Source organism: Salvia splendens, chromosome 21, assembly GCF_004379255.2.
Source record: "Salvia splendens isolate huo1 chromosome 21, SspV2, whole genome shotgun sequence".
Taxonomy (NCBI): Eukaryota; Viridiplantae; Streptophyta; class Magnoliopsida; order Lamiales; family Lamiaceae; genus Salvia; species Salvia splendens.
In genome coordinates, this window is record NC_056052.1 from 6,929,284 (window position 1) to 6,955,315 (window position 26,032).

Below are 26,032 nucleotides of genomic sequence, written 5' to 3' on the forward strand. Positions count from 1 at the left end.
CTCACCATAGACATAATTAACAGCGTAAGATTTTCAAATTGGAAATTAAAGTAGATTTTCTGAATTTTGAATTTGTAATATCACTTAGCCAACCTTTTTGTGATTTCATTTGGTAAATCAAAGTTTTTGTCCAACAATTTGCATAAAATATGGAATATATATTTATAGAAATGAAAAATAAAAAACTTTGATTGCTAGCTTCGGTGTGATCCCCCTGGCAAAACAATGCACGAAAATGTGTGATCAAAATCAACAAAGCAATATTGCCAAAATGTATACAGTTGACATAAAGATGATAAAGTGAGAGAGAGTAACGAATAAAAGATGATAAAGTTTTTTGTTAAAAACAAATGGTTCAACTATCTTGGGACAACCTAAAAAGGAATAAAGGAAGTATTAAAACTCATGTCGTTTACTATTCCCTTTGTCGCATTCAAGATGTCCATATTTCCTTTTTAGTTTGTCCGACTCAAGATATCCACTTTCTATATTTTGAAATAAATTTCTCTCTTATTTCTCTTCATTAAAATATTCAACTAATTTGTTCTCTCTACTTATTCCACCTAACTATTCCTCATAAAATCTCATGTCACTCAAGAATGCGGACATCTTGAGTGAGACCGGAGGAATACTATTTTACATGGACGGAGATGAGAAGGTGTAGTTACTTAATTTGATAAAATGGTAAAAAAAGACTAATAAAATGAGAAAGCAAAGAGCTCTTTCATATCCGAAGTCAGCGTCTCTTTTCTTTCTCCTCCTTCTTCCCCAACATCTCCACCTCTCTCTCTCTCTAAAAGAACCAATCTCAGTTATCTTCAAACAAACTTGAGAAACCTTAAGATCGAGCTAGGAGTGCATGGTCAATAATTCAAATGAGAAGCTACCTAATTTGGTTTAACTAAGATGATGGAGAAGAACAATCAAGGCGACTTAGCCGATGTAGTCCGCGCCACCACCACCGCCACCGCCACCGCATCAAGAACTTCAATCAACTACCCTCCCGAATATTTCGGCGATCCATTCACTTACATCGCCGATATTCCTCTCATCCAATCCCCTCCAACCACTTCTCACCTCTTCTACAATTCCAATCCACCCTCAAACATCTTCTCCAGGATGCTCGAAATCTCTCCGAATATCAAGCCACGTGAACTTCCATCGCCGCCGCCGAGAAATACGCCCATCAAAAGAAGGTGGGATTTTTTTTATGAATTATTGTTAGTAAAACAATAGTAGGATTTTAAATATTGCACGTTGCATTAATAATCTGTGGAAGTTCACATGCCCTAATTAATGAGGCAATCACCCCGAAATGGGGTTTTGGTTGACTCATTTTTTTACTACTAATTGAGATTGTTAATTAATCAAACCCTTCAAATTTAATCAGACTTTGCTTTCATGCTTCTATTGTTTTCAGATATTACTATTTCTTGAAATCATATTATCCGCCATTTTGGCCTATTTTTATTTCTTCTCTCATTACAAAACTGCAATTGAAATGAATTGAGTCGAGTTTATGTCTGAATAAAAAAAGAAAAACTGATTTTGACGCAAGATTTAAATGTAGGAAAAGTCAGGCGAAGAAAGTAGTTTGTATTCCAGCAGCAGCACCAGCAAACAGCAGAGCTACCGGAGAAGTTGTTCCATCGGATCTTTGGGCATGGCGGAAGTACGGACAGAAGCCAATCAAGGGTTCGCCTTATCCTAGGTATCATCATACTCCCCCCGTTCACTATAAATAGAAATTCTTTCCTTTTTGGTTTTTTTTTCCAGAAATTGAAATTTTCTATTTTAAGAAGTGAATCCTACAATCCACTAACACTAACTCCACTGCTTTTTCTCTTCCTTTGTCTTAATTTATCCATTTTTTTTTCATTCTTCTTTCTTACTTTACCAATTTCGCATTAAAACCCATCCAAACTTCCTATTTTAGAAAATGAAGGGAATGTCTCTTTGATATGTCATAATAAAGATGATTCATTCATAATAAAAAGACATGTCTTTTTGATCTATGCATTATTATCTCTCCACCAAATAAAAAATAACAATATATAAATATATAAAAGTCTGTGTTGCCCGAGAAATGGATCATCTAGAGGGATTATAAGTTATACTCCTATCAAAATAGAAGATAATGAAGGATAACTATCCAAAGACTTAGCAAAATCTCTTAATTATTATTTTTTATCTAGTCATGTGGGGGAATATAAGTAAAAGTAATGAGAATGTGTGTAGTTTACCTAATTCGCAATCTAATTCTTTTGCATTGTGTTTATAGAAAGAAATCATATAAAGATTTCATTATAACCTCCATATATTGATCTTTCAAATAAGTTCAATAATGTGTTAATATTGCTACTACATCCGCAGGGGCTATTACAGATGTAGTAGCTCAAAGGGGTGTTCGGCGAGGAAACAAGTGGAGCGGAGCCGAACCGACCCGAATATGCTCATGATCACCTACACCTCGGAGCACAACCATCCGTGGCCTACGCAGCGCAACGCCCTCGCCGGCTCCACCCGATCTCAACCACCCAAGACCATCAAGGACTCAGAAAAGGATACAAACCCCAAAAATCACGACCACAAGGAAACCTCCATAGACAACCATGGAGCCGTCAAAGAAGAGGTGGATAATCGGGTTGAAGCCGAATTCGACGAAACATACAAGCCGGATCAAGATAGTTTTTTTGCCGATTTGGGGGAAATTGGAGATAATCCATTGAGTTTATTCGGACAAGGGTTTCCATCACGTGATGATGGCAATAGTCATAGTGATTTAGATCCGTTTGACTTGTATGATTGGGCAATCAGCACCACTGCGACAGAGGCGGATGCGGTGGAGGACTCGGCCGGGAAAGCTTGAAATGGTTCCTTTGATAATCTCTGTACAATATTTAGAAGGTGTTTTATGAGGTTTGGGCTTACATGGGAAACTTTGATTTTTTAATGATTGATTTAATGCAACAGATTTAAGAGGCAATCTGGCCTTGTTAATATCTTCAAAACTTCAACATCAGAAAAATTAATACTATCTCCGTCTTTGAAAAATAGAATCTTTTAAAACAACACGAGTGTTAATACATAATTGGTAAAAATAAGAGAGAAGAATTAGTAAAGTAAGAGAGATGAAGAGAAAAATGATTAAAGTAAGAAAGGGGAAGAGAAAAAGTAGTAGAAATAGAGCTAGTGGATTATAGGGTCCACTTTTCTATTTTTAAAAGATGACCCAAAATGAAAATAGTTTCTTTTTAAGAGACCGTTCAAAATTGAAATACTTTTTATTTTTAAAAAACGGAAGCAGTATAATAACCTAATTTCCCAATAAGCTTTACACGTCTTGTTGGAATATTATTAAATAAACTTGATTTTGTAATGGGAATATCTAGATATTATACAAATATCTAGATATTATGTAGAATTATATAGAATTAGGCATGGAAAAATATCTAGATATTTGAGTAGAATTAACTAGAGATAGAATTCTCTAAATATAGATATTATCTGAAAAAATCTAGATATTTTGAAATTAAAAGAATGAAGTAGATAATTCTAGAAAAGGGAGTGAATGGCTATAAATATGAGAGAGATGTACCATTTTGTATAAGTTGAGAAAGTTTGAGAATAAAGTGTTCCTTAGTTTTCCACATCACCAACATCTCCTAAAATATTTTTCAATATTCCACTCATTTTCCTCTCAAATATTTCTTTCAAACTAAATTACTCCTTTAACCTATCTTGTATATTCCAACACGTCTAAGGTTCCTATTTAAAATTAGTTTGATATGATTTACATTATGACACTGGTAAACAAGCAAAGAGTTAATATACTAACAATTTGAAAATTAATGAAATTTACATATGTTCGGTAAGATTTTCATGGGTTTACATATATGAAGCTTTTCATATAATGTGGATATTTTTTCCATGAGTATTTGGTATTTGGTAGAATTTAGCTAAATTAAGAAATCATTTAACCGGCAAGTTTGGGCATGAATTTTGACAGCTTCCCACACGTAGATTATAATGGGAATGACAATGATATATCGGACTTTGGCCTTTGAAATTATCACATGCCCATAAAAATATATACAATAAAGATTAGTAATACATAAAATTCATCAAAACAAATTAAAAAAAACAATAACCTTCAATAAAACAATGTTAACTACCAAAAATTTTAATGAAACACGTCTAACACTTTAAATTTTATTAAAAGTAAAAAATATCGTAATACATGTAAAGACTATAGTTCTTTTTACTAGTTACTAGTAGGACACTGTTAAGGACCTGAATCCCTAACGTTCGGTAGAACGGAGAACAACTATAAAGAGATAAATCCGACGCCCGTGAGGGTCAGCGGAGGACGAATCTGGGTGGCTGTGCACGGGTTCCAACCCGTCGGGCAGCGACTGCAGATCAGATATACGTCCCGGCTGTGCGCGGTGAGATTTTGTCGGGCAGCAGGTGGCGTAGGGATTAAGGATTCAACGGATTATGCAAGGGACTTGGCCAAAATAATATATTCATTCAAGATGATTAAAATGATTACATTCTTCCCTATTTATAATACTAAACCCTAACTTACCGAATAAGAAAATAATATATGAAAAGATACTGTGAATCATAATATAACTAAATAAAAGATATGGAAGATATGGGAAGATATGGCAATGTCTCGTATCAACTCCCCCACGGTTAAAATCCACCTTGTCCTCAAGGTGGGAACCACGAAGCTACGAAGGTTGAAAGAAGAAGCTTTGGCGATTTATATCTTCCGGGATCAAATGTAAATGTGCACGGTCACTGTATTTGAGCCAATGCAGATCCATTTCGTACCCCACCCTTATCTCGAACTCCCATTGTGTTGGATCAAGAAGATCACCACTCTTGTCATCAAACACCGAATCAAATGTAAATTTCCTTTCATCAACAGCCAGTGAATCTTTGGAAAGTTTTCTCAACATCGCACCTTCATTTTCACCCCAAGAATTCCCAACATCATTTTTGGATGGCCCTCGAACAACATTGGATGAGTCGACGACCTTTTTCCCTTCGTCAGTAGAATCGCCCCCCTCATCTTTGTCTAACGATTCATCTTCCTCCTTTTCCTTACTCGTTTCGGTGCTGCACGTCCAGTAGGTATCATCACAATATAAAATTGGTTGGTCGTCGGGGCTGGTATCTCTACGTTCCCTAGATCCATATTTCTCACTAGGCAATCTAATGGAAACGTCTGATACAGATCCTATATCTGAACTGACAGCAACACGATCCCCGGTCTTCTTTACTGTTGTCTCTAATATGGAGTCCTCGAAATCACCAAGCTCCTCTTCTTCACCAATCTTCTCATCATATGCCCCGACAAGCACTGCAGCGGCGTATTGTCGGTCTTGACGATCTCTTCTAGGGACTCGTCATTTGGTACAACAAGAGTAGCACCCCCATTGTGAGCAACGTTGTCGGGAACATCCTCAGCTAGATTATCGTCATCAATATTCTCCTCAAACAACGCATTTACGCGGGCGAGAAGGGCAATTTGCTCCAATCTATAAATACACAGTTTCTCGTTGTAATCACTTACTACAGCTAGTTTGGTCGGGCAAGGCGAACGAACCTTGAGACTGGGAGCAACAATAGGCAACGTCGTTGTGCGGTGACCCAACGATCGGTCGCACTGCGGTGGCTGGTACATAGGCTGCGCGTGCAGCACTTCCGGTGAATCCCAACAAGTAGGCGAGCGCGGAGGCTGGTCCGGAGTTTGACTGGTCACACGCGTGGGCTGCCTGTACAGGTCCCGCGGTGGCTATTCGGTGGAGTAGCGGGGCCAGTGGGAGGCGGGCTGGACTCGCAGCGCTCTCACCTCCTCCTGAGGGTGAGGTCGGTCCCAGCACGTCTCCGAGCGTTGGGGCCGGTCAAAGGTTAGGTAGCCGCGGTCTTGCTGTTGCGCCGGTGGGTCCCAGCACGTCGGGCGGTGCCGCTGCGTTGCGGGTGTCGAGTGGCGATCAATCCCTAATTGGGTCTGATGATCTCTGCGATCAGATAGGTGGCCACCCCTTTCGACGTAGCCACCGCGGTATCGGGGCCAAGCGTCTTGCGCGCGATCGCAGTACCCGGAGGAATCAACCTTGCATCGGCGTCGAGCGATAGTAATCGAGGATTCATGCTTGTAATATCACTGACATTCACATCCACATAAACACAAGCAAGTGCTTGCAAACTGGTGTGAGCCCCTTCTTTCGTAACCAATTCTTCCGTTTTTAATGGAAGCTCATCCTCAAACAACCTTCGCTTCTCTACCTCTACGGTTGTCCTTTCTCTTGCAATACCATCTTACAACAAAGACTCTTTCTTTCTACTAAAAATGGGGTTGCCCGACGGAGAGATCACGACTGGTGGAGAGGGAAAATTGTCTAACAATTATTCCTCCTCCTTTTTCAACGAGCTCGGGACAACAACTTGTGGATGTGGATTAACGGCCAATAAGGGAGATGTCACGGGCAGTGGTTGCAAGGGCCGGTAAGCCCCTGGTGAGACGTAGGGCGGCAGCTCTAAGGATGATGCCGGACTTGACTGTTATGGCGGGTGATCTGATTGCCTCGGCGGCGGCGTTGCAGCCGCAACAGGCAGTGGCGCTGTCGAGCGGCGGTGACCTGGTGGCAGCGGCGGTGGTATAGACCGCGAGGGTGGTTTGTATTCGTGCCGCCATTGGTGATACTAGGCATGGGGATTTCGTGGGGGCATGTCCGATGAATAGGGTGGGTGCCTTAAAGTCAAGTCGTGTTTTGCCTCGGCTGCTCGTATGAAGAATCCAAGTCGGTGTACGGCGACTCCCGGTATAGCGGTGGTTCCGACAGCGGAGAAGCACGAGTTTCTCCAACAAGGTGACTGGAAGTTTGGAAGGGCGGATCCCAACCAGTTTGACAACGCCTAGGCGCTCCCGAATCGAAATCTGCATAGGGTTGTCGTCCATACGCTGCTTTTGACGCATGCAAATTTTTCACACGGCGATCGATTTCTTCACATCGTGATTCCAGCCTGGACTCTAATTTGTCAAATCGGGGCATGATCTTCTCCAGCCCGGCGGAGAAAATCTTGCTCGATCCCGGGAAGACGAGCGGTGGATTGCTGCCTTCCGGATTATCGCGCAGGGACAGCCCCGGTTGACCATCCTCGCGGCGGGTCATCGCCGACAAGCGACGCGACGGATCGGGGGGATCCAAGTGGAGTGAGACGTAGGGTGATTCTGGATCTGGCCACGACGGCGGACGGAGTACTTCCACCCGGCTGCTCGGAGGGTCCCAACTGGTTACACGGCGAGGTTGGACCGGCTGGTAGGGACGGAATGGCTGTGTGGCCTGAGGGAAGTTGTATTGACGACGATGGTAGCCGGCGTAGTCGTATGACATGTCGACGGACTGAAGCGTGGGTCTGGTAGAGATTGTGGTGATGCGGCTGACCTTTTTTTTTTGATATTGGTGATTTGTTTGGGGGATGTGGATGAACGGAGACGGAGGATGAGCTCTCAATGAAAGCACCAGTTGTTACGGACGTCCTCCGTAACGTGACCGGATGGCGATCCTTGCGCGAGTTGCTGTGACCAAACCTTCGACGTGCTCGAGGGAAAGCTCACGATTTGCCGGTTCTCGGACGTTCTCCGGTGAGCAGCAATTGAGAACGATAATATGCTTGTTGCACAAGTCAAATTTAGGGAAAATATTTCATTGATTCATTGATTGATTGATACAATGATATAATCTCTCCTATTTATAATATTAGAATACTATTACTCTAACTTATTGACTAAGAAACAAATATCTAAATATAAATTGGAAAGATATGGTAAATCAAATATGCAACTAAATAATTGGGATATGATCGTATCAGACACGTAACTTTAGTTTTTTTTACAAGTTACTAGTAGGACAAGTGAAGTTTTGCTATTCTTCTTCTTGTTTCATTTCGTCTTCTTCCTAAGAGTATTTCTCCGCCACTGTTTTATGTTTTTCTCAGTAGCCACTCCTCATTAATCTCTCAACAATTTAGATTTCAAATGCATTAACTTGGGGAGGACTAAAGACACATCTTAAAAAATTTGAAACTTTTTGAAATCGAAATATTTTTTTTTAAAAAGGTTGGGTGGGGCTTAGCCCCTCATCACTAGTTACGGTGTCCACTTTTTGGGTGGATGAGATGCCGTACTGTGATTGCAGTTGGAGAAGTGGGAGGGAAAATTCGTGACAAGATTTCTCACAAAAGGAGAAAACCTTATACCACCAAATTCCCTAGAAATTCATAAAGTTATCTCACTTTGCATGAAACCCGGTGATTTTCTACCGGGTCTGCCGATAATTTTCAAATCTACCAAATGTGGAAGAAGGATGAAGAACAATGATTTTTTTTACCTTTTTCTTACTTTATAACCCCTACCGGTCAAGCCCTAAGTGATTGAGGAAAAAAAACATTAATTAAATAGCCTCTTATTTTAATTAACTTTAATTAAAATTATAATGAAAAGGGTTATATTTTTCATTTAGTTCGTCCATCAAATTTGGTTTCCATTTTTTAGATTAATTTCTTTCTCTAATGATATAGATTTCATTTTCTTCTAGTGTTACTTTAATAATTGTTTATGTATATCTCTCTTTTATCGTACAGTATTTTATTATGGACTGAGTATAATAGTATTATAAATTTTTTCTAATTTTAAATTTGTCGTACTCAACTTGGAGTATGGAAATAAAATTTTAACTTACTGATATGCCTTCAAGAAACTTATTGTATGCCTAAATTACATACCCATTTAACTCTTTCACATAGTCGAACAATTTTATATAAGTAATACTCCCTCTGTACCACTACAAGTGATGCGTTTCTTTTCGGCTGTTGTTTTGCGAAGATGATAATAACTAGTTAAAGTGGAGGAAAAATAAATTAAGAGAGAGAATAATATAGAAGAGAGTCGTATATTCATTATTATCTTACTTATTTTACTTTATCTCCACTCTAACTATTTATTATCATTTTTGCAAAACAACGTCCGATTTGGAGCGCCTCTCTAAGAGCCATTTTGACTGGACACATGTTTTAACAAATTGTTTAGCTTTATAAGAAAAAGTGAATGAAAAGAGTTAGTGAGTCCCATTTTCAATATTAACTTTATAATGGATTGTGAAAAAGACTTAGTGGAATATAGGGTTCACATACCAAAAAGTAGAATAAAGTAATGTTCTTTAAATCGTGAACATCTAAAAATGGCAAAATGGTTTTTTCAATCGTTGTCTGCGTAGCATTATATTGAACTTTATTAGTATCATATCCTCGGAATTCCCTTGTTTCATATGATTTTCCAATCAAATCAATCTATGCTTTCAATTGCATTGTTTATTAAAATGCTTTGTTTAATTGCTTATTAGTTTAGTAGTGTTCTCATTCTAAAACCCTGTTTGTTTAAATAGTATATGAAACTGAGTACTTGGTAACTAGTTTTCGAAACTATTCCCGAGTTCAATATCCATTACTAACCTTTAACTATACTATAAATCTACATTGTACACTTGAGGTTATTTTTATTGCTAATAAAAAATGCACCAGTACGTGCTTTCACCTATTATACATATAAAATTATCAATAAAATTAGTCTAAAATAATCAACCAAAAGGAGAGGAGGGATGCTGCGACAGAACAGTGTCAGGGTGGTAGGCGCAACGCGTTGTGGAAGAGAGGGGACAGGCTAGCGTGGGGGGACTGTCGTGGTGGAAGGGGAGTTGCGAGCATCACCGGCGCGGTGTAGATGCTCCTGCGATGCCTGTTGTGAAGTCCTTGTGACGAGATGGGAAGGGGTTGGGGAGAAATTTTCCTTTTAAAATAAAAAATTGGTGGAATTCTTTAAAGTCAATTCCATATTTCCATGCATGAAAATTGATTAATGGCATTTTTTCATATATTTCCATGCCTGAAAATTGATTAATGGGAATTTTCCATATATTTCCATATTTCCAGGAATAATATTGATTAATGGAAAATTTCATATATTTTCATATATTTCCATATTTTCAATGCATGAAAATTAATTAATGGGAATTTTCTATATATTTCCATATTTCCCTACACGAAATTTAATTAATGAATATTCCATATATTTCCATATTTCCCTGCATGAATTTTCCATATTTTCATGCATGAAAATTAATTAATGATAATTTTCCATATGTTTTGCATATGATCCACAAATATTTACTATGAATTTTCCAAATTTTCATATATATCTTATTAATTCTTTAATTAACAAGTATTCCGTGCATAAAATTGGTGAAAAAGTGAAATGAGACATTTATTATGGACAGACGAAAAAGGAAAACTGGAACATTTAATGGTGGACGGAGGGAGTATATAAAAGTGGGACCCTTATTCCACTATCTTTTTCAACTTACTTTTCTCTTACTTTTTTTAAAACCAATGCCGAAAAAGTAGAAAATTATTGGAAATAAAAAGTGGTTGGATGTGTTATGATAGTTTACTTTAGAAAAAAATAAAACGTGATATTTTTTTGGGGAAAAAGTAAAATGTTACATTGATGAAGGGACATAATACCTAATTATAACAATATTACAACACAAAAAAGGAAAGTCAAGATAATCAAAGTATATAAACTAGCTTCCACCGTACTACTTTAAATTAAAGTATATAAACTAGCTTCCAATCCTTCATATTATCACAAAGTTGTCATATCAAACTTCATTACAACAAAACAACACCATATACAATGAGTCACTTTCCTTTTTTACTCTTTTCCTCTTGTTTGGTTATTTGAATTCTTCTTCTCACGCTTCTACAGGCTCATTCATTTCATGTCTATCAAAATGTTCCAGAAACCATAATCTACACAACACTTAACCAAAACTACACCTCAGTTCTCCAAGAATACATCCGAAATGGCCGTTTCAACACTTCCCAAACCCCAAAACCAACCCTAATTTTAACCCCGACCGACGAATCCCAAGTCGGAGAGGTCGTAATATGCGCGAAGGAGGCCGCTTTGGGTCTCAGAATCCGGAGCTGTGGCCACGACTATGAAGGCCTATCCTACACGTCCAAAACCCCATTCGCCATCCTAGACATGTTCAACCTCAGATCTATCCAGATATATCTGACAAACCAGACTGCACCCACTGTGTGGGTACAGTCTGGTGCTACACTTGGTGAGCTATACTACAAAATCTGGGAAAAGAGCGAAAACCTCGCTTTTCCCGCCTGTGTCTGCCCCACCTTGGGTATCGGCGGCCACATCAGCTGTGCTGGCTACGGCAACCTCCTCCGGAAATACGGCCTCTCCATCGACAATGTGGTCGATGCAAAGGTAGTCGATGCTAGCGGGAGAATCCTTGACCGGGAGGCGATGGGCGAAGACCTTTTCTGGGCAATCAACGGCGGCGGCGCCGCCAGTTTCGCGGTGGTGCTGTCGTACAAAATCAATCTAGTCACTATACCTAATCCGGTCACGAAGACGAAAACGCGACAGAAATCCTCCACCGTTGGCAATTTGTGGCCGACAAATTCGACAACGAGTTAATTGTTAGGGCTAATATCTTCTCAAGTGGGAATGCGACAGCTTCCATTACTTTCCTTGCAATGTACCTCAGAAAATTCGGACGACGTCGTCCGAATTTCCACGGCACAGTTTTCGGAGCTAGGGTTAGAGAAACAACATTGCAAGAAATGAGTTGGATCAAAGCCGCCATGCTATGGGCGGAGTTTCCGGACGACGCTCCGGTGCCTTGCTAGCCTGAAACCCGGGCCCCAGCACGTTCAAAATCAAATCGGACTACGTGACGAGCCCGATTTCGCTGAGCGGGCTCGACAGATTGCTGCAGCGGATTGCAGCTGTTGGAAATGGTTTATTGGTAAAATTCAATCCGTACGGAGGGCGGATGAGTGACATTCCGGCGGCGGCGACGGCGTTTCCGCATAGGGAGGGGAACATTTTCAAGATTCAATACTTCTATTTCTGGAATGAAGTGGGCCCGGGTGTGGAAGAAAAGCGTTTGCAGATAGTGAGGGATTTGTATGATTATATGGCGGCGTTTGTGTCTAACAATCCGAGGAAGGCTTATTTGAACTGTCGAGATGTTGAGATTGGTAGCAAATCGGAGGGAAATAGCGTGGATGCTTATAACGAGGCTAAGATTTATGGGGAGAAATATTTTGGGGATAATTTTGATTGATTGGTGAGGATTAAGAGTGTGGTTGATCCCACTAATTTCTTTAGCTATGAGCAGAGCATTCCACTTCTGCAGGAATAAGTACTGAAACATTTTTTAATGAAACTTTTGAATAAAATTTCAATTGTTCAATCAATTAAGATCGTTTATTGGCTTAGTACTATAACATTTTATATGATGAGTGACATATAACAATATATTACAAGTTCATAATTTATCCAAGAAATAGTAATTCCTCCATCCCATAAGACTAGGCCATATTTCCTTTTTTATCTTGATAGACACGAATTTTACATATTTTTAAGAGCTAGATTTGACTTGTTTTAATGTCTATCATGCAAATTATGTTCTTAAATTGCATATGTTATACATGTTATTATTTTGACGTGTTTGTTGAAAAATGATAGAAAAAGACATAAAAAGGTGCAAAATGGCCAAGGTGGAGCAACCTCAGTTCAAGCTACTTTTATTATTGTTTTTACTACTTGTCTATGAGTAGTTAAGACTATTATGAACATGTTTTGATTTATTAAATTCAACCTTTTCCTAACTCTTGTGATTGTTTTGTTTGCTCTTGTGCTTTTATTGTTCTTCTGTCTTTCCAACTTTAGAACTATGTCCGTTCAACTAGATTAATCGAGAGATAGCAAGTTTTACGTGGTAAAAGGAACGAGTACAACACATAGGTTAATCTGCACTTGAGAGAGTGAACCATTTGTGAGGAGGGCTTGAGTCTCAGGAACTTAAGAAGTTAGAATCTAATCTATTGGAAAGAGACTTTGATAGTTGTAGTCTAATCTACTGGATAGGTGCACACGACAGAGGGCTTATCCTAAAATCGCGACTTTCCTAATAATCGTAGAGACACATAAAGGTAAAGGTTCTGTGAGATTAATCATCACTAGGTCGTAGTAGTTGGATCCTAAAACTCTACGTTCTTTAGTCTGCTTTGTATACTTTGTTTTTATACTTTCTATTATTTATTTATGTATAGTTTATAAATACAAAATCAAAAACTCTGTGTCTGTAGATAGTATATGACGCTTAGTATATGATAGTCAATTGCAATCTTATTTCATGTGTTCGATATGGCTAAAAGAACCCTGTCCAGGATGCATGCCGCAGGGCTCGAGATGGAGAAGAGAGGAGTACTAGAAAAGACCAACTATTCAAAAGGGCAAAAGCGACATTTTCACATTAAAAGGTAACCCTAAGAATCAGGGCAAGCCACCCTATAAATAGAAGGTCACATAAAGAAAGAATGGGACACTTAGAGAGATCCATTCCACACATAGAGACTAGCTCCACTACTTCTTGTTCCTCGCCCTTAGTTAGAATCACCTGAAGACTCCGTCATTCGCCTGGGGTAGTTCGTCGTCAAGAAAGTTGTCGTAGTTAGAAGACTCGTTGTTACATCGCCCGCGGGGCAAAACAATCGTTATTTCTTTATGTTTTGAATTTGGTTGTGAATCTCATGTTATTTTGAAGTTCTTTTGCTTTGTGAACTTGATTACCTTGTTTTTAACTCTGCTACTTTTGGGATCTAGTCGCAATGAAGTTGATTTAGTTTTCTTTTCATGTTTTGATCGTCGTTTTATTTCTTTTCTGCTTAGTTAGCTAGATCTAGTAGTTTTACTTTGATTTCTATTGTTGGATGCTTAAATCTGTTTAGCATAGCTAGATCCAATCTCTCTTCAAGCCATCTTGCAAATACATGGAAATCGTCTTTGTTGGTTTCTGCCATCTCGCATGTTAGCCATTTAGCGTAGATTAGAAGTTGCTCTTTTAATCGTTATTTTTTTAGAATTTAATTTCGAGTTTGAATCTGTTGCAAGAATCGTCTAAGTCGTTAATGGAGTTCGTGAATTTCTGTGTGCGTGCATTTCTTGGTGAGGAAGACAATGTCTCTATCTGAATTTCAGGACCACTTTATACTTTTAGCCACCTTTTACCTTTTGTCCTTTCACTTTTTAAGTCCTTTCTAGCATATTTGGCAGTTAGCAACCCACTACCCACCAATATTCTCTATCACCTTGTCTACCCATTTATAGTAATCTTTCACTTTTCACATGCACCAGAATCGTACAGTTCACATATTTCTGTACACAGTCACGTTCCGATAAGTTAGTAGTCTACCAGTCAGTATAGTATAGGTCCTAATTACGTTTTATATTTAGGTAAACTCAACCCAAAGCGTGGTAGCAAACCAACCTTCTGAAATGTCATCTCAATCATACTTCGCACGCATCCATCTCTGTGGGATTCGACCTTTTACTCCACTATACTATCCAGTATAAGTGGGTTGAGGTCTTGATAACAGGTTTCCTTTTGGTCTTCGTTCCAACAACACAACTAGGTCTAGGTACCTTCCTAGCCAGTTGATTAACAGTATCCTGTACACCATAAGTGTAAACCTGCTCTTTCAGTAGACCTGACAAACTAGACTGAACCCGCTGCGTGGGTGCAGTATGTAATGCAGTTATAGAAGACAAGACTTGGAGGCTAAGAAAATTATCTTTTGGGTTTTATTTATTTCCTAGTTAATAAAATTAGTAGATGGAAAAATATTAGGTGTAATTATTTTTTCCTTCTACCGAATTAGGTTTTCCTATTTTGCTTATTTTCCTTTTAATTTTATTTTCCATAAATAGGATTTCCCTTTGAATATATAAAGGCTTTATTGTTGATCTTAAAAGACAGACTTTGATTATTATTTTACATTGAGTTTTTATACTCTGAAGTTCTCAATAAGTTTGAGTTCTACCAGTTCAGTCATTCTCACACATTTTTGCATCATTTGGTATCACGATCCAGGTTGATTATCAATGGCTGAACGTAGACATGGCGGCAGACGTGGCGATGCTCGTGGCGGCGGTCGTGACGGGGGACATGGAGATCTCCCAAACGAAGAGGCTGCACGACAGGGTGATCTGCGCGACTCGAGAACGATGATCTGAGACAACAGGTTCGAGACCTCCAGCGCGACATCAAGAACGGTGATCTGCGACAACAGGTTCGAGATCTACAACAATGATTGGCGCAACTGGAGAAACGTCGAGGAAATCCAACCCGATGAGGTCTATTGCGTCGGAGCGTCGTGCGATGGACGATCCATTATTCAGCGACGTCTTCACATCATATGATGCGGATGAACCGTCGAAGAATAGTAATAGCAATATATTTTTGATGTCGATATATGATACGCCTGTATACGACGAGGATCTATTCTATGAGCTCCCCGAACCACCGAAGAATAGTAACAACAATATATTGTCGATGTTGGTATATGATAAGCCTGTATACAATAAGGATATATTGTTGATGAGCGAATCCTCACATCCTTCCATGAAATTTGACGCTGCTGCTGAAGACGAGGGCGTTGTCTTCGATGACGATGAGGAGTAGACGAGGCTGAAAGGGGAAACCATGAAGTTAAACACAAAAAGGAGGTCCAGCTGATGTTGAGAAAACCCCAGTCCGCGAGAGAGATTTTAGAGCGAGAAACAGCTACTGATCCATCTATAGCGACTCCGGCTTCGCGGTCAGAAAAATTGGCGGCGACACCGACGAGCGCCGTAACTAATGTCGTGAAGCCGAGTTCTAGTTCGTCTAGGATTTTGAAAACTCTGTTCAGCGATGAAACCATCTCGCAGCGGCTCAAAGTAGTAGGTTTTGATGAAGGTCTGATTAAACGGGGAGATAAGGCCGCCTTCATTGCTTATATTGCTAAATTAGAAACCGAGGTATATGAACACCAACATCACATGGGCCTACTCATAATGGAAAGAAACGAATGGGATTCAATGTATGATGAAGCTACATCGATTGCTGACTCAACTGAGTTGAATTATAATCTTGAATGGGCTTTCCATTGTTGTTTTTTTTTGTTTTTTTAAGGAGGATCAACGATGGTACCCCATCTACCCCCTGAAGTGACTCGGACCCCCGGCCTAACAGTCGGAGGTGAAGCATCTTACCACCGTGCCGTGCTTCGTTGTCTTGGAGGGGACCAACAAGTCCACCTACCTTCCCCCAGGCACGGGTCCAGGCCAGTTAACCTATCTTCCCAAGCATGGGCCTGACCAGTTAACCTATCTCCCCCAGCTCCTGGGTCCAGGCCAGTGAACTCATCACCCCCCAGGGAAATTAATCCCCAAGATGCGCCTCCCAGGGGTCGAACTTGTGACCTCTAGGATGGCATTGTATCCTTGCCCCTCTACCACTTGGGCTAAGAGGCTTGGATCTTCCCATTGTTGGGGTTTGTATACTAAAAGATGCTTCGAGCATACATGCCTTTGTACAGTCAGCTCATGCATGTATACAAGAAACGCCACGTCCACTTGTTTACCTAATTATGAGAATAAATAATATAATATAATAGTTTATTATTACTAAGTCTAAGGCTTCTTACTAAGAAGGTTAAAGTAGGAGAATACGATGACTTTCATGTGTTCACCAGTAGGAGACTTGACCAGATCTAGTAAGAAGAAAAACGAGTTCACAACCTAAATAGGCCTTGGCTACCTATTGGTATGGTTGTGGTGTTTGTGATAATTCTCTCTTACCTAAGAAGAGATTAGTAACACCGGTGTGGTAAAGCATTGAAAGGATCTAATACGAAATGTATTCTTTATTTCTATCTACTGAAATAATATATTTCAGAAAGTTTAGTATTTCTAGTCTATGATATTAATATCAATATTGTTTATTCAGTCAAACGCCACTTTGACTTATCAATATGAGAGAGTTTGTACGTAACTCAAACATGATATCTTGGGTGGTAGTAATTGAATAACATGAAGGTATTAGAATATTATTTCATAGAGTTCGTGTGCCCAGTGTGGTATGATTAAATCCCCAAGAGGTGTTTGAAAAAGAAATTTATTATTCAGAAATCTGCGCAGTTGGAATTTTATTCCACAAATAATAAATAAAATTTCAAACTAGAAAACCCTTTGGAGAATTAATTTAATTCACGTCACGTAGCAAACAAAAGAATTAAATTGATAGATTAAGATAATCTTAAAAGCGGAAAATATTGTAAAATAAAATGGACCCAAGTTATTTGTAATTTGGTGATTTAGATGGGAGTGCAATATTATTCTTTAATGGAACAAAATAATATTCCATTGATAATATATTAAATCATGGGTCAATTGATTTAATTAGATATTTATCTAATGGATGAGCCCAACATCTCAGTCATTCCATGGATCCTCATCCTAGCCCAACAAGTCCAAGCTTATAAATAGTGTAGAGATGGGAAACCCTAGAATAAATACTACAACATACATCTCTCTCCTAACCCTAACCCTAGCCGCCTAAAATCGGCTTCTCTCTCTCTCTCTCTTCCTCTTGGTCTCGATTTTCGTGCCCTAGCACGTGGGAGATTAGGGTTTTGGTTTTGGTTTTTGTTCTTGTTCTATCCTAATTCATAGGATTAGATTAAGACAATCTTGTGTTTGTGCTGGTTCTCCCTAGATCTCATATCACTTTTATTTGATTCTTCGAGATCCGCCCACACGGATGAATAATCAAGGGCATGGGAATAGCATGGAAGATTTGTGGTCGATAAATCAAGGATCTCCGGGTGGATCAGCAAGCAACGTCAATCCTATGATGGATCAAGAGGTAACAATTGAATCTACATCAAATTGTATGTCTATGTGTTTATTTGATGTGTTCATCTATAGATCTAGCTTATTTGCATGAAATTGGAATCGAATGCATAATCACATAAATAGATCCGTAAGGACCTGTTTGTTTTTCGTGTCTTCCGCTGCGGTAGTTCCAACACCCACGTCTCCAATATGGCTGGTGCTAGAAAACAAGAAGATAGTCTCAGAAAAGCTCTTCGAATCGAGAAAGAATGCGTTAAGAATATTGAGAAAACCTTGCATGATATGTGTGCTGAGTATGCAGAGGTGAAGGTGGCATCTGATTGTAAATTGGCAGAAGCTGAAACGAAGCGCAAATTCTTTGAAGAGGATATTAATACCAAGAGGTCTAAGAAGGATGACATGCTGACTGGTGTGGTTGGAGAAATTTTGAATGAGTTAAGATGATATTTCAATAAAGCAAACTCGAGGACAGACTCGAGGACGAGTTTTTTTCAAGAAGGGGAGTATGATGCAGTTATAGAAGACAAGACTTGGGGACTAAGAAAATTATAATTTGGGTTTTATTTATTTCCTAGTTAATAAAATTAGTATATTGAAAAATATTAGGAGTAATTATTTTTTCCTTCTACCAAATTAGGTTTACCTATTTTGCTTATTTTCCTTTTAGTTTTATTTTCCATAAATTTAGGATTTCCCTTTGCTTATATAAAGGCTTCATTGTTGATCTTAAAAGATGGACTTTGATTATTAATTTTACATTGAGTTTTTATACTATGAAGTTCTCAATAAGTTTGAGTTCTACCAGTTCAGTCATTCTCTACACGTTTCTACATCAAACGGGCAAAACGGAGCAAACGGCAAAAATTGCGGTTTTCAGAGAGTTCGCCCGACTGGGAGTTTTCCAAATACAAGGCGTTTAGGCGAGGATTCCAGAAAGTTCACCTGGCCGGGCGTTTCGCATCCGACATAACGCCCGGTCATGCGTTTTTCCTCTTACAAATCGCGCGGTCGGGCGTTTGTTACAAACTTCCTATTTTGCCCATTTTTCACTCTGAGAATAAAAGGGTTCTCTCACATTTTCGAACCTCAACTCCCGCACTACCAAATTAAGCAAGAGACCGAGAGATTGAAGAGGATTTGAAGGCAAGGAGCTTCCATCTTCAAGAGATTGAATAAAAAGACTCCCCAACATTAATTCCACCTATATGGAGTTCTAGTTTCCATTTCCATCTATGTTTTGCTTTGTTATCTTTGTATTTCTTTTTGTTTTGACTTTGATCATGGGTAGCTAGATCTTCTTTAGGATTGTGGTGATGTTTGTATGGAATCAATGGGTTAAACCTTGATTTATGCTTATCTATCTCTTTTCGTGGTTTTGTTGATTATTGAGCTTTCATTATCCAATTGCTTAGCTACCAATTTGATACATCTTTTTCTAATTATTGTCATTGAGAAATGCTTGATTAGAATTATTAGATAATCAACAACTCTGTGCGTTTTATGTGATCGAGAGATGCATTGCTAGAGAGAGGGCTTGGGTCCGTAGAATTAGGGAGTCGGACTTGAAGTGTTGGGAAGAGACTCCGACATTGGAGTCCGATCAACGTGTTAGATACACCCGAGAGGGGGTCTATCCAATTGTCCCGACCTTCCTAACCATGCATGAGACCCAATAGATGAGCATGACCCCTAGGTGACACCCGTGATCCATATCCCCACCTTTCCCAATTTGTGTGAAATTCATCTTTTACTTGCTTTGCTTAGTTAATTGTCTCAATTTGCTTACTTTTTCTTTATTTCTAGTTAAGAAAACCTAAAAACACCTTTACTTAGTCTAGATAGTGTTCAAAGTAGCATCGTAGAACTCAAACCGGCTTTTAGTCTTTGTGGTTCGATAATTTATCTTGACAAGTGCTACATATCATGTACACTTGTGGGTGATGCTTTTAATTGCAAAATTAGCATGAGTCAATAAGTTGACGTGGCTGCTAACATGTCAAATTGCCCTAAAAGTCACAAACTATTCCCATTTTTCGGTTTTCCCAATGAACTAAAATCTCATATATGTGCACCAATGGAATTGGAGGCCTTTTCTCTTACGAAGTTGTTAAAATAGTTGTCTATTTTAGGTGGGAAATATGAGGATGGAAACAAGATTTTATAAGAGATCATATTTAGTATATACAAATCAAAAAGAAAGAAAGAAAGAAAAAAGACACAGAATAATATATATTGATGCAAAGCTTCCACACTTTTTGTGATAAATTTTGAATGCTTTGTGCTTTGGTTGTGATCTCAATGTTGCAGGCTGAAAATCAGTTGTGTGTTGATTAAGTGATTATTTTGGTTGTTTTTAGATTTAACTTCAAATAAATTGAATAGGGAAAACAATGCACAAAAATTTGAATAATTCATGATTTAAAATTGTGCTACAAAAAGAAATATTAATAGGTTGGAAAATAACAACATGGCATAACACAGTTTATTGTATTAATATATCATAGTATATAGTTTCTGCTCTTAATGCCCAGCGGCTTGACTACAATTTATATGGAATGATAATCAATTTTTTGTTTTATTAATTCCTTGTTAGTTGTTAGTATATATTTTAATTTGATTGAAAATACAAATAACAAGAGAAGCACTTAGCAGAATCTAGAAACGAATATTATTGCCTATTAAATCCACACAACAGTTCATATTACTATATTCCTTTCTGCCGAATAATTGTTATATATAGACACTCAATATAAAAGTTAATTACTACAAACATTGAAATCATCGATTTCTATCATTAAATATTTTAATTTTTAAACAAAGATATATGGAGTACTTTGGAACCATTCAGTTTGCAAGATTATATATATTTTATAATTGAATATATGTACGGTTTGGTTCATGAGATTGTATTTTACGACTTAATCTTAGAGGATAATCATATAATAATAATTAGTAATAGCCATCTTCCTTTAACTAAAATAATCATATAACTTAATTCTAGATGAATAATCATATAATAACAAGGTATAGGAACGATACACCACCTTTATATATAGTCCATAATATTTTCATGACTTGTTTGAAAGAGGTAGCAAATGGAATCTCACATACTAGTTCGTGTCCTAGTTTTCTCACAAATTTTCCTAAGGTTTTGCTATGCAAATCAAGAAAGTTTTATCCAATGTATGTCGAGTAATCCTTCTTTAGGATACATCAAAAAATTCGATTTCATCCACTCTCGAAATTCTCTATCGTATCGCAGTCTCTTGCAGTCTGCAGAGCAGAATCCGAGGTGGATCAACTCGACAACCTTAGAACCAGAGCTCATCATCACCCCGTACAACGCTGGTGAGATTCGAACCGCCATAACATGTTCCAAGAAGCACGGATTCCAACTCAGGGTAAAGAGCGGGGGCCACGACTACGAGGGCCTATCCTACACATGTAAAACTCCGTACGTGCTCGTTGACCTAGTCAACCTCCGCTCGATCAGCATCCATCTCGAGGATGAGACGGCCTGGGTGCAGACTGGTGCTACACTTGGCGAACTATATTATAATATAGCTCAAAAGAGCAAAGTCCACGCCTTCCCCGCTGGACTGTGCCCCAGCGTAGGCGTGGGCGGCCACATCAGCGGCGGCGGATTAGGCACGCTGGTCCGGAAATACGGCCTGGCGGCAGACAACGTGATTGACGCGTATTTAATGAATGCTGACGGCGAGATTCTCGATAGAAAATCTATGGGCGAGGATCTGTTCTGGGCCATCAGAGGCGGCGGAGGGGCGAGCTTCGGGATCATCCTCGCGTGGAGGATCAAGCTCGTCCGAGTCCCAGAAACGGTCACTGTTTTCACCGTGAAGCAGAAATTAGACGGAGAGGCGGTTGAATTGGTCCGAAAATGGCAACTCGTCGCGAGCCAATTACCGGAAAATCTATTCATCAGAGTTATTCTTCAACACATCGCCGGGACCGGCGAAGCAATCTTCAATGCTCTGTTTTTGGGAAATGCAGAGGAATTGCTGCGGTTGATGGAGATGAGGTTTCCGGAATTAGGGGTGAAGGAAGTAGACTGCATCGAGATGTGCTGGATCGAATCGGTGATCTACTTCGCCGGATTCGAATCTGGCAGCTCGCCGGAGGGTTTGCTGGATAGGATTGTGAGGTACAAGAGCTCTTTCAAGGCAAAGTCGGATTTCGTGCAAAAGCCTTTGCCGGAATCCGCCTTGTCCGGCATTATTGAGAGGCTTGTGCGGGAGGATATCGCGTTCGCGATCATGGATCCTTTTGGCGGGAAAATGGATGAAATTGGGGAAAACGAGTTGCCGTTTCCGCATAGGAAGGGTAATTTGTTGAACGTACAGTATTTGGTGAAGTGGAGTGGTGGCGAGGCGACGAGACACTTGGGCTGGATCAGTGAGGTGTACCACTTTATGGAGGGACACGTGTCTTCGTCGCCTCGCGGGGCTTACTTGAACTACAGGGATCTCGATTTAGGGTTTGGCGAGGGTGCGGAGTCGAGCTACTCGCGAGGTATTGTGTGGGGGAGGAAATATTTCAAGGGGAATTTTGAGAGATTGGTGAGGGTGAAAACTATGGCTGATCCTCATAATTTTTTTAGGCATCAACAAAGTATTCCTATTTTGTCATCATAGGATGGATTTAGACAAGAAAATTATGTTGGTTAGTTCTCAATTTCTCTTTGTTTTATTATTACTACTATTTACTAGGTTTTATAGTGTTTCAAAGAAAAAGTGTTTCTGGAATTCTCGATACCACTATTCAGCGTCATGGTTCACTCATAATTTTTAATTTTTGCGATCACTTCAAATTTGTTGTGTTTTTGAACACTTAATTACGGTCATTATTTTCAAATTAGGAGACGTGAGATTCATTTAAAGTATTAGTTTTATATTGGATTGTGAGTATAAAAAATTAGTGGGATGTGGGATCCGCATACTAAAAGTGGAATAAATTTAATGGTTTTATAAATTGTGGACAAACCAAAATGGCAAAAGGGTTCTTTAAATCTTTGACGGAGGGAGTATTTATTCTCCACAATGAAAAATAATTTATTGTATAATGTAATTGTTCTACTACCTCTGTCAAAGAAAAATAACCTTATTTTCTACTCCCTATGTCCCTAAAGAATATGCACTTTGGATTTGACACGAGTTTTAATGCAAAATTAGTAAAATAAGAGAGAGGTTGAGAGAAAAAGTAATTAAAGTATTGTTAGTCGGGAATGGGTCCCACCTAGAAAAGAGTTTCTAAAAAGAAAAGATTGCATATTCTTGTGGGACGAAGAGAGTATTTTGCATGGTACTAGTGTTGTGTTACTTTTGGTTCTTAGTATTTTGTTGTTGTAGTCATTAACCTCAGATGTCAGTAGGTTCTATAATAGGGATCTTGACTTTTATTTTATTTTAGAAGTGAGCTGATAATCTTTGCTTATTTTATAGTTTATTATTTAATTTTGATAGTTAGAATTTAATTTGTTTTGATTACGATTTGATACCACACATAATAAAAATATGCACGTAGTATTTATCACTCTCTCTTTTACTATTTGTCCTTTTTGAAGAAACTGATTTCTCTCTTTCCAGAAAACACACGCCAGATTTCTCCCGCTCCAAAATTCACTCCAGTGCTCTTTCTCTATTTCAAATAATTTCTATAGGTATTAATCCATATCATTCTAAGTTAAGTCATTGCTACCCCCTAAAATATCCCTTCAAAATAAATGGAGTACTACTTTATGGATACATTAATTTCTTATTTAATGTGAAAATTGCAATCTAACGTTCTATATATCTCATCATTTCTTCGCATCGTTAATCGCCATTAAACAAAAATTAGGTGAACACTGAATTCTGCTAACAACTACTTTACCAAATAATTAACTCAGGTGGTTCGATCGTTGAAATATTTATTTTATGGATTTAAATTGTTTTTAATACAGCAATAAATATGTTAATTACATAACATAAAGTGTAATTAAACATTATTACGCCACTAAATTAATAAATCAACCCATTCTTGAACTATTCCGAATGTCTAGTGAAACTTGCATGTTAACTTAAAATCGTCACATATCAAATTAAACAACATTGGTTTTAGGTGGTTAGATAAAGCAGCTATTTAAACACAATCTATTATCACATACTAAAGGAGATTTTTTTTAAAAATGAGAGAAATTTTGCACATTCAAGGGGGCCAATGTGGCAACCAAATCGGCTCCAAATTCTGGGAGGTGATATGCGGCGAGCATGCCATCGACGGCATTGGTAAATACAGCGGCGACTCCGATCTCCAGCTTGAGAGGATCAACGTTTATTTCAATGAGGCCAGCGGCGGGAGGTACGTCCCGCGCTCTGTGCTCATGGACCTTGAACCAGGCACTATGGACTCGGTCAGGTCCGGCCCGTTTGGCCAGCTTTTCCGCCCGGATAATTTTGTGTTTGGCCAGTCCGGGGCCGGGAATAACTGGGCCAAGGGGCATTACACAGAGGGGGCGGAGTTGATCGATTCCGTGCTTGATGTTGTTCGTAAGGAAGCTGAGAACTGTGATTGTTTGCAAGGTTAGGTTTTGATTCATATTTTTCTTTACTTTTACTTGTTTCGGATTTTTTCATAGAGTTGTCAATTGGGCTGGGTGACCTAGGTCAGGCCCAGGCCCAGGCCCATCCCTTCAGTGAAATGAAGTAGGTCTGAGCTGAGCACATTTATTGAAGTGGGAAAATATCTAGACCTCAATTTAGTAGTACTAGTGGATTATGTGTTTTCTTTTTTTTTTATCTTGAATGATATAGGATTTCAAGTGTGCCATTCTTTGGGCGGAGGGACCGGGTCCGGCATGGGCACCCTTCTCATTTCGAAGATCCGGGAGGAGTATCCCGACCGTATGATGCTCACATTTTCCGTCTTCCCTTCTCCGAAGGTCTCCGACACCGTCGTTGAGCCCTACAACGCCACTCTCTCCGTGCACCAGCTCGTTGAGAATGCCGACGAGTGTATGGTTCTTGACAACGAGGCTCTGTACGACATCTGCTTCCGCACCCTCAAGCTCTCCACCCCTACATGTAAGTACCCTCCCATCTCCAAAATTAGGCCATAAATGTTGACAAATAAAACAAAAATATAGTATAAAACACTATGTCAGATAAAACTGAAATTACTATATAAGTCTCATGGGTTAGTCTTCTTATCTGACATGTTACAGTTGGTGATCTGAACCACTTGATCTCCGCGACAATGAGTGGCATCACGTGCTGTCTCCGTTTCCCGGGGCAGCTCAACTCCGACCTCAGGAAACTGGCGGTGAACCTGATCCCATTCCCGCGCCTCCATTTCTTCATGGTGGGGTTTGCACCCTTGACCTCGAGGGGGTCCCAGCAGTACCGGGCCCTCTCGGTCCCAGAGCTGACTCAGCAGATGTGGGACGCCAAGAACATGATGTGCGCGGCGGACCCGCGCCACGGCCGCTACCTAACGGCCTCGGCCATGTTCCGGGGCAAGATGAGCACGAAAGAGGTGGACGAGCAGATGATCAACGTCCAGAACAAGAACTCGTCCTACTTCGTGGAGTGGATCCCAAACAACGTGAAGTCGAGCGTGTGCGACATCCCGCCCAAGGGCCTGAACATGGCGTCGACCTTCATAGGGAACTCGACGTCGATCCAGGAGATGTTCAGGCGCGTGAGCGAGCAGTTCACGGCCATGTTCCGGCGCAAGGCTTTCTTGCATTGGTACACGGGGGAGGGGATGGATGAGATGGAGTTCACCGAGGCCGAGAGCAACATGAACGACCTCGTCGCTGAGTACCAGCAGTACCAGGACGCGGCCGCTGAGGAGGGGTATGACGACGAGGACGAGGATGACGGTGCATGAAGATTTTTGTGTGAATCAATCTCATGGTGTGTGTTAAATGTTAATGGTTGTTAATGTTTCTATTGTGTGATTTGAGTTAATGTGGATGTTTGTATCTAATAAATGGTTATCATGGTTGGAGGCTATATGAAAATTAAGTTACATCTACCACTATCCTAAATCTCATATATGTGCACCATGGGAATTGGAGGCCTTTTCTCTTACGAAGTTGTTAAAATAGTTGTCTATTTTAGGTGGGAAATATGAGGATGGAAACAAGATTTTATAAGAGATCATATTTAGTATATACAAATCAAAAAG

At 39.4% G+C, this 26,032-nt stretch overlaps 4 protein-coding genes across 4 annotated transcripts; all 4 read left to right on the forward strand.

Moving 5' to 3' along the window:
* Positions 1-751: 751 nt before the first annotated feature.
* Positions 752-2,980, forward strand: LOC121784042 (probable WRKY transcription factor 35). The gene is made up of 3 exons (XM_042182224.1): positions 752-1,196; positions 1,571-1,711; positions 2,374-2,980. Exons 1-3 carry the CDS (start codon positions 907-909, stop codon positions 2,867-2,869), a joined length of 927 nt encoding a protein of 308 aa, XP_042038158.1. The 5' UTR covers positions 752-906; the 3' UTR covers positions 2,870-2,980.
* An 8,142-nt stretch (positions 2,981-11,122) lies between these two features.
* LOC121784135 (berberine bridge enzyme-like 21) lies at positions 11,123-12,227 on the forward strand. The gene is made up of 2 exons (XM_042182317.1): positions 11,123-11,540; positions 12,022-12,227. Exons 1-2 carry the CDS (start codon positions 11,123-11,125, stop codon positions 12,225-12,227), a joined length of 624 nt encoding a protein of 207 aa, XP_042038251.1.
* Positions 12,228-20,940: 8,713 nt separating this feature from the next.
* LOC121785095 (berberine bridge enzyme-like 22) lies at positions 20,941-22,497 on the forward strand. The gene has a single exon (XM_042183448.1). The coding sequence runs from the start codon at positions 20,941-20,943 to the stop codon at positions 22,495-22,497; it is 1,557 nt and encodes a 518-aa protein (XP_042039382.1).
* On the forward strand, positions 21,665-25,732 carry LOC121785096 (tubulin beta chain-like). The gene is made up of 4 exons (XM_042183449.1): positions 21,665-21,684; positions 24,017-24,423; positions 24,655-24,924; positions 25,065-25,732. The coding sequence occupies exons 2-4, from the start codon at positions 24,030-24,032 to the stop codon at positions 25,730-25,732; spliced, it is 1,332 nt and encodes a 443-aa protein (XP_042039383.1). The 5' UTR covers positions 21,665-21,684; positions 24,017-24,029.
* The last annotated feature ends 300 nt before the right edge of the window (positions 25,733-26,032 follow it).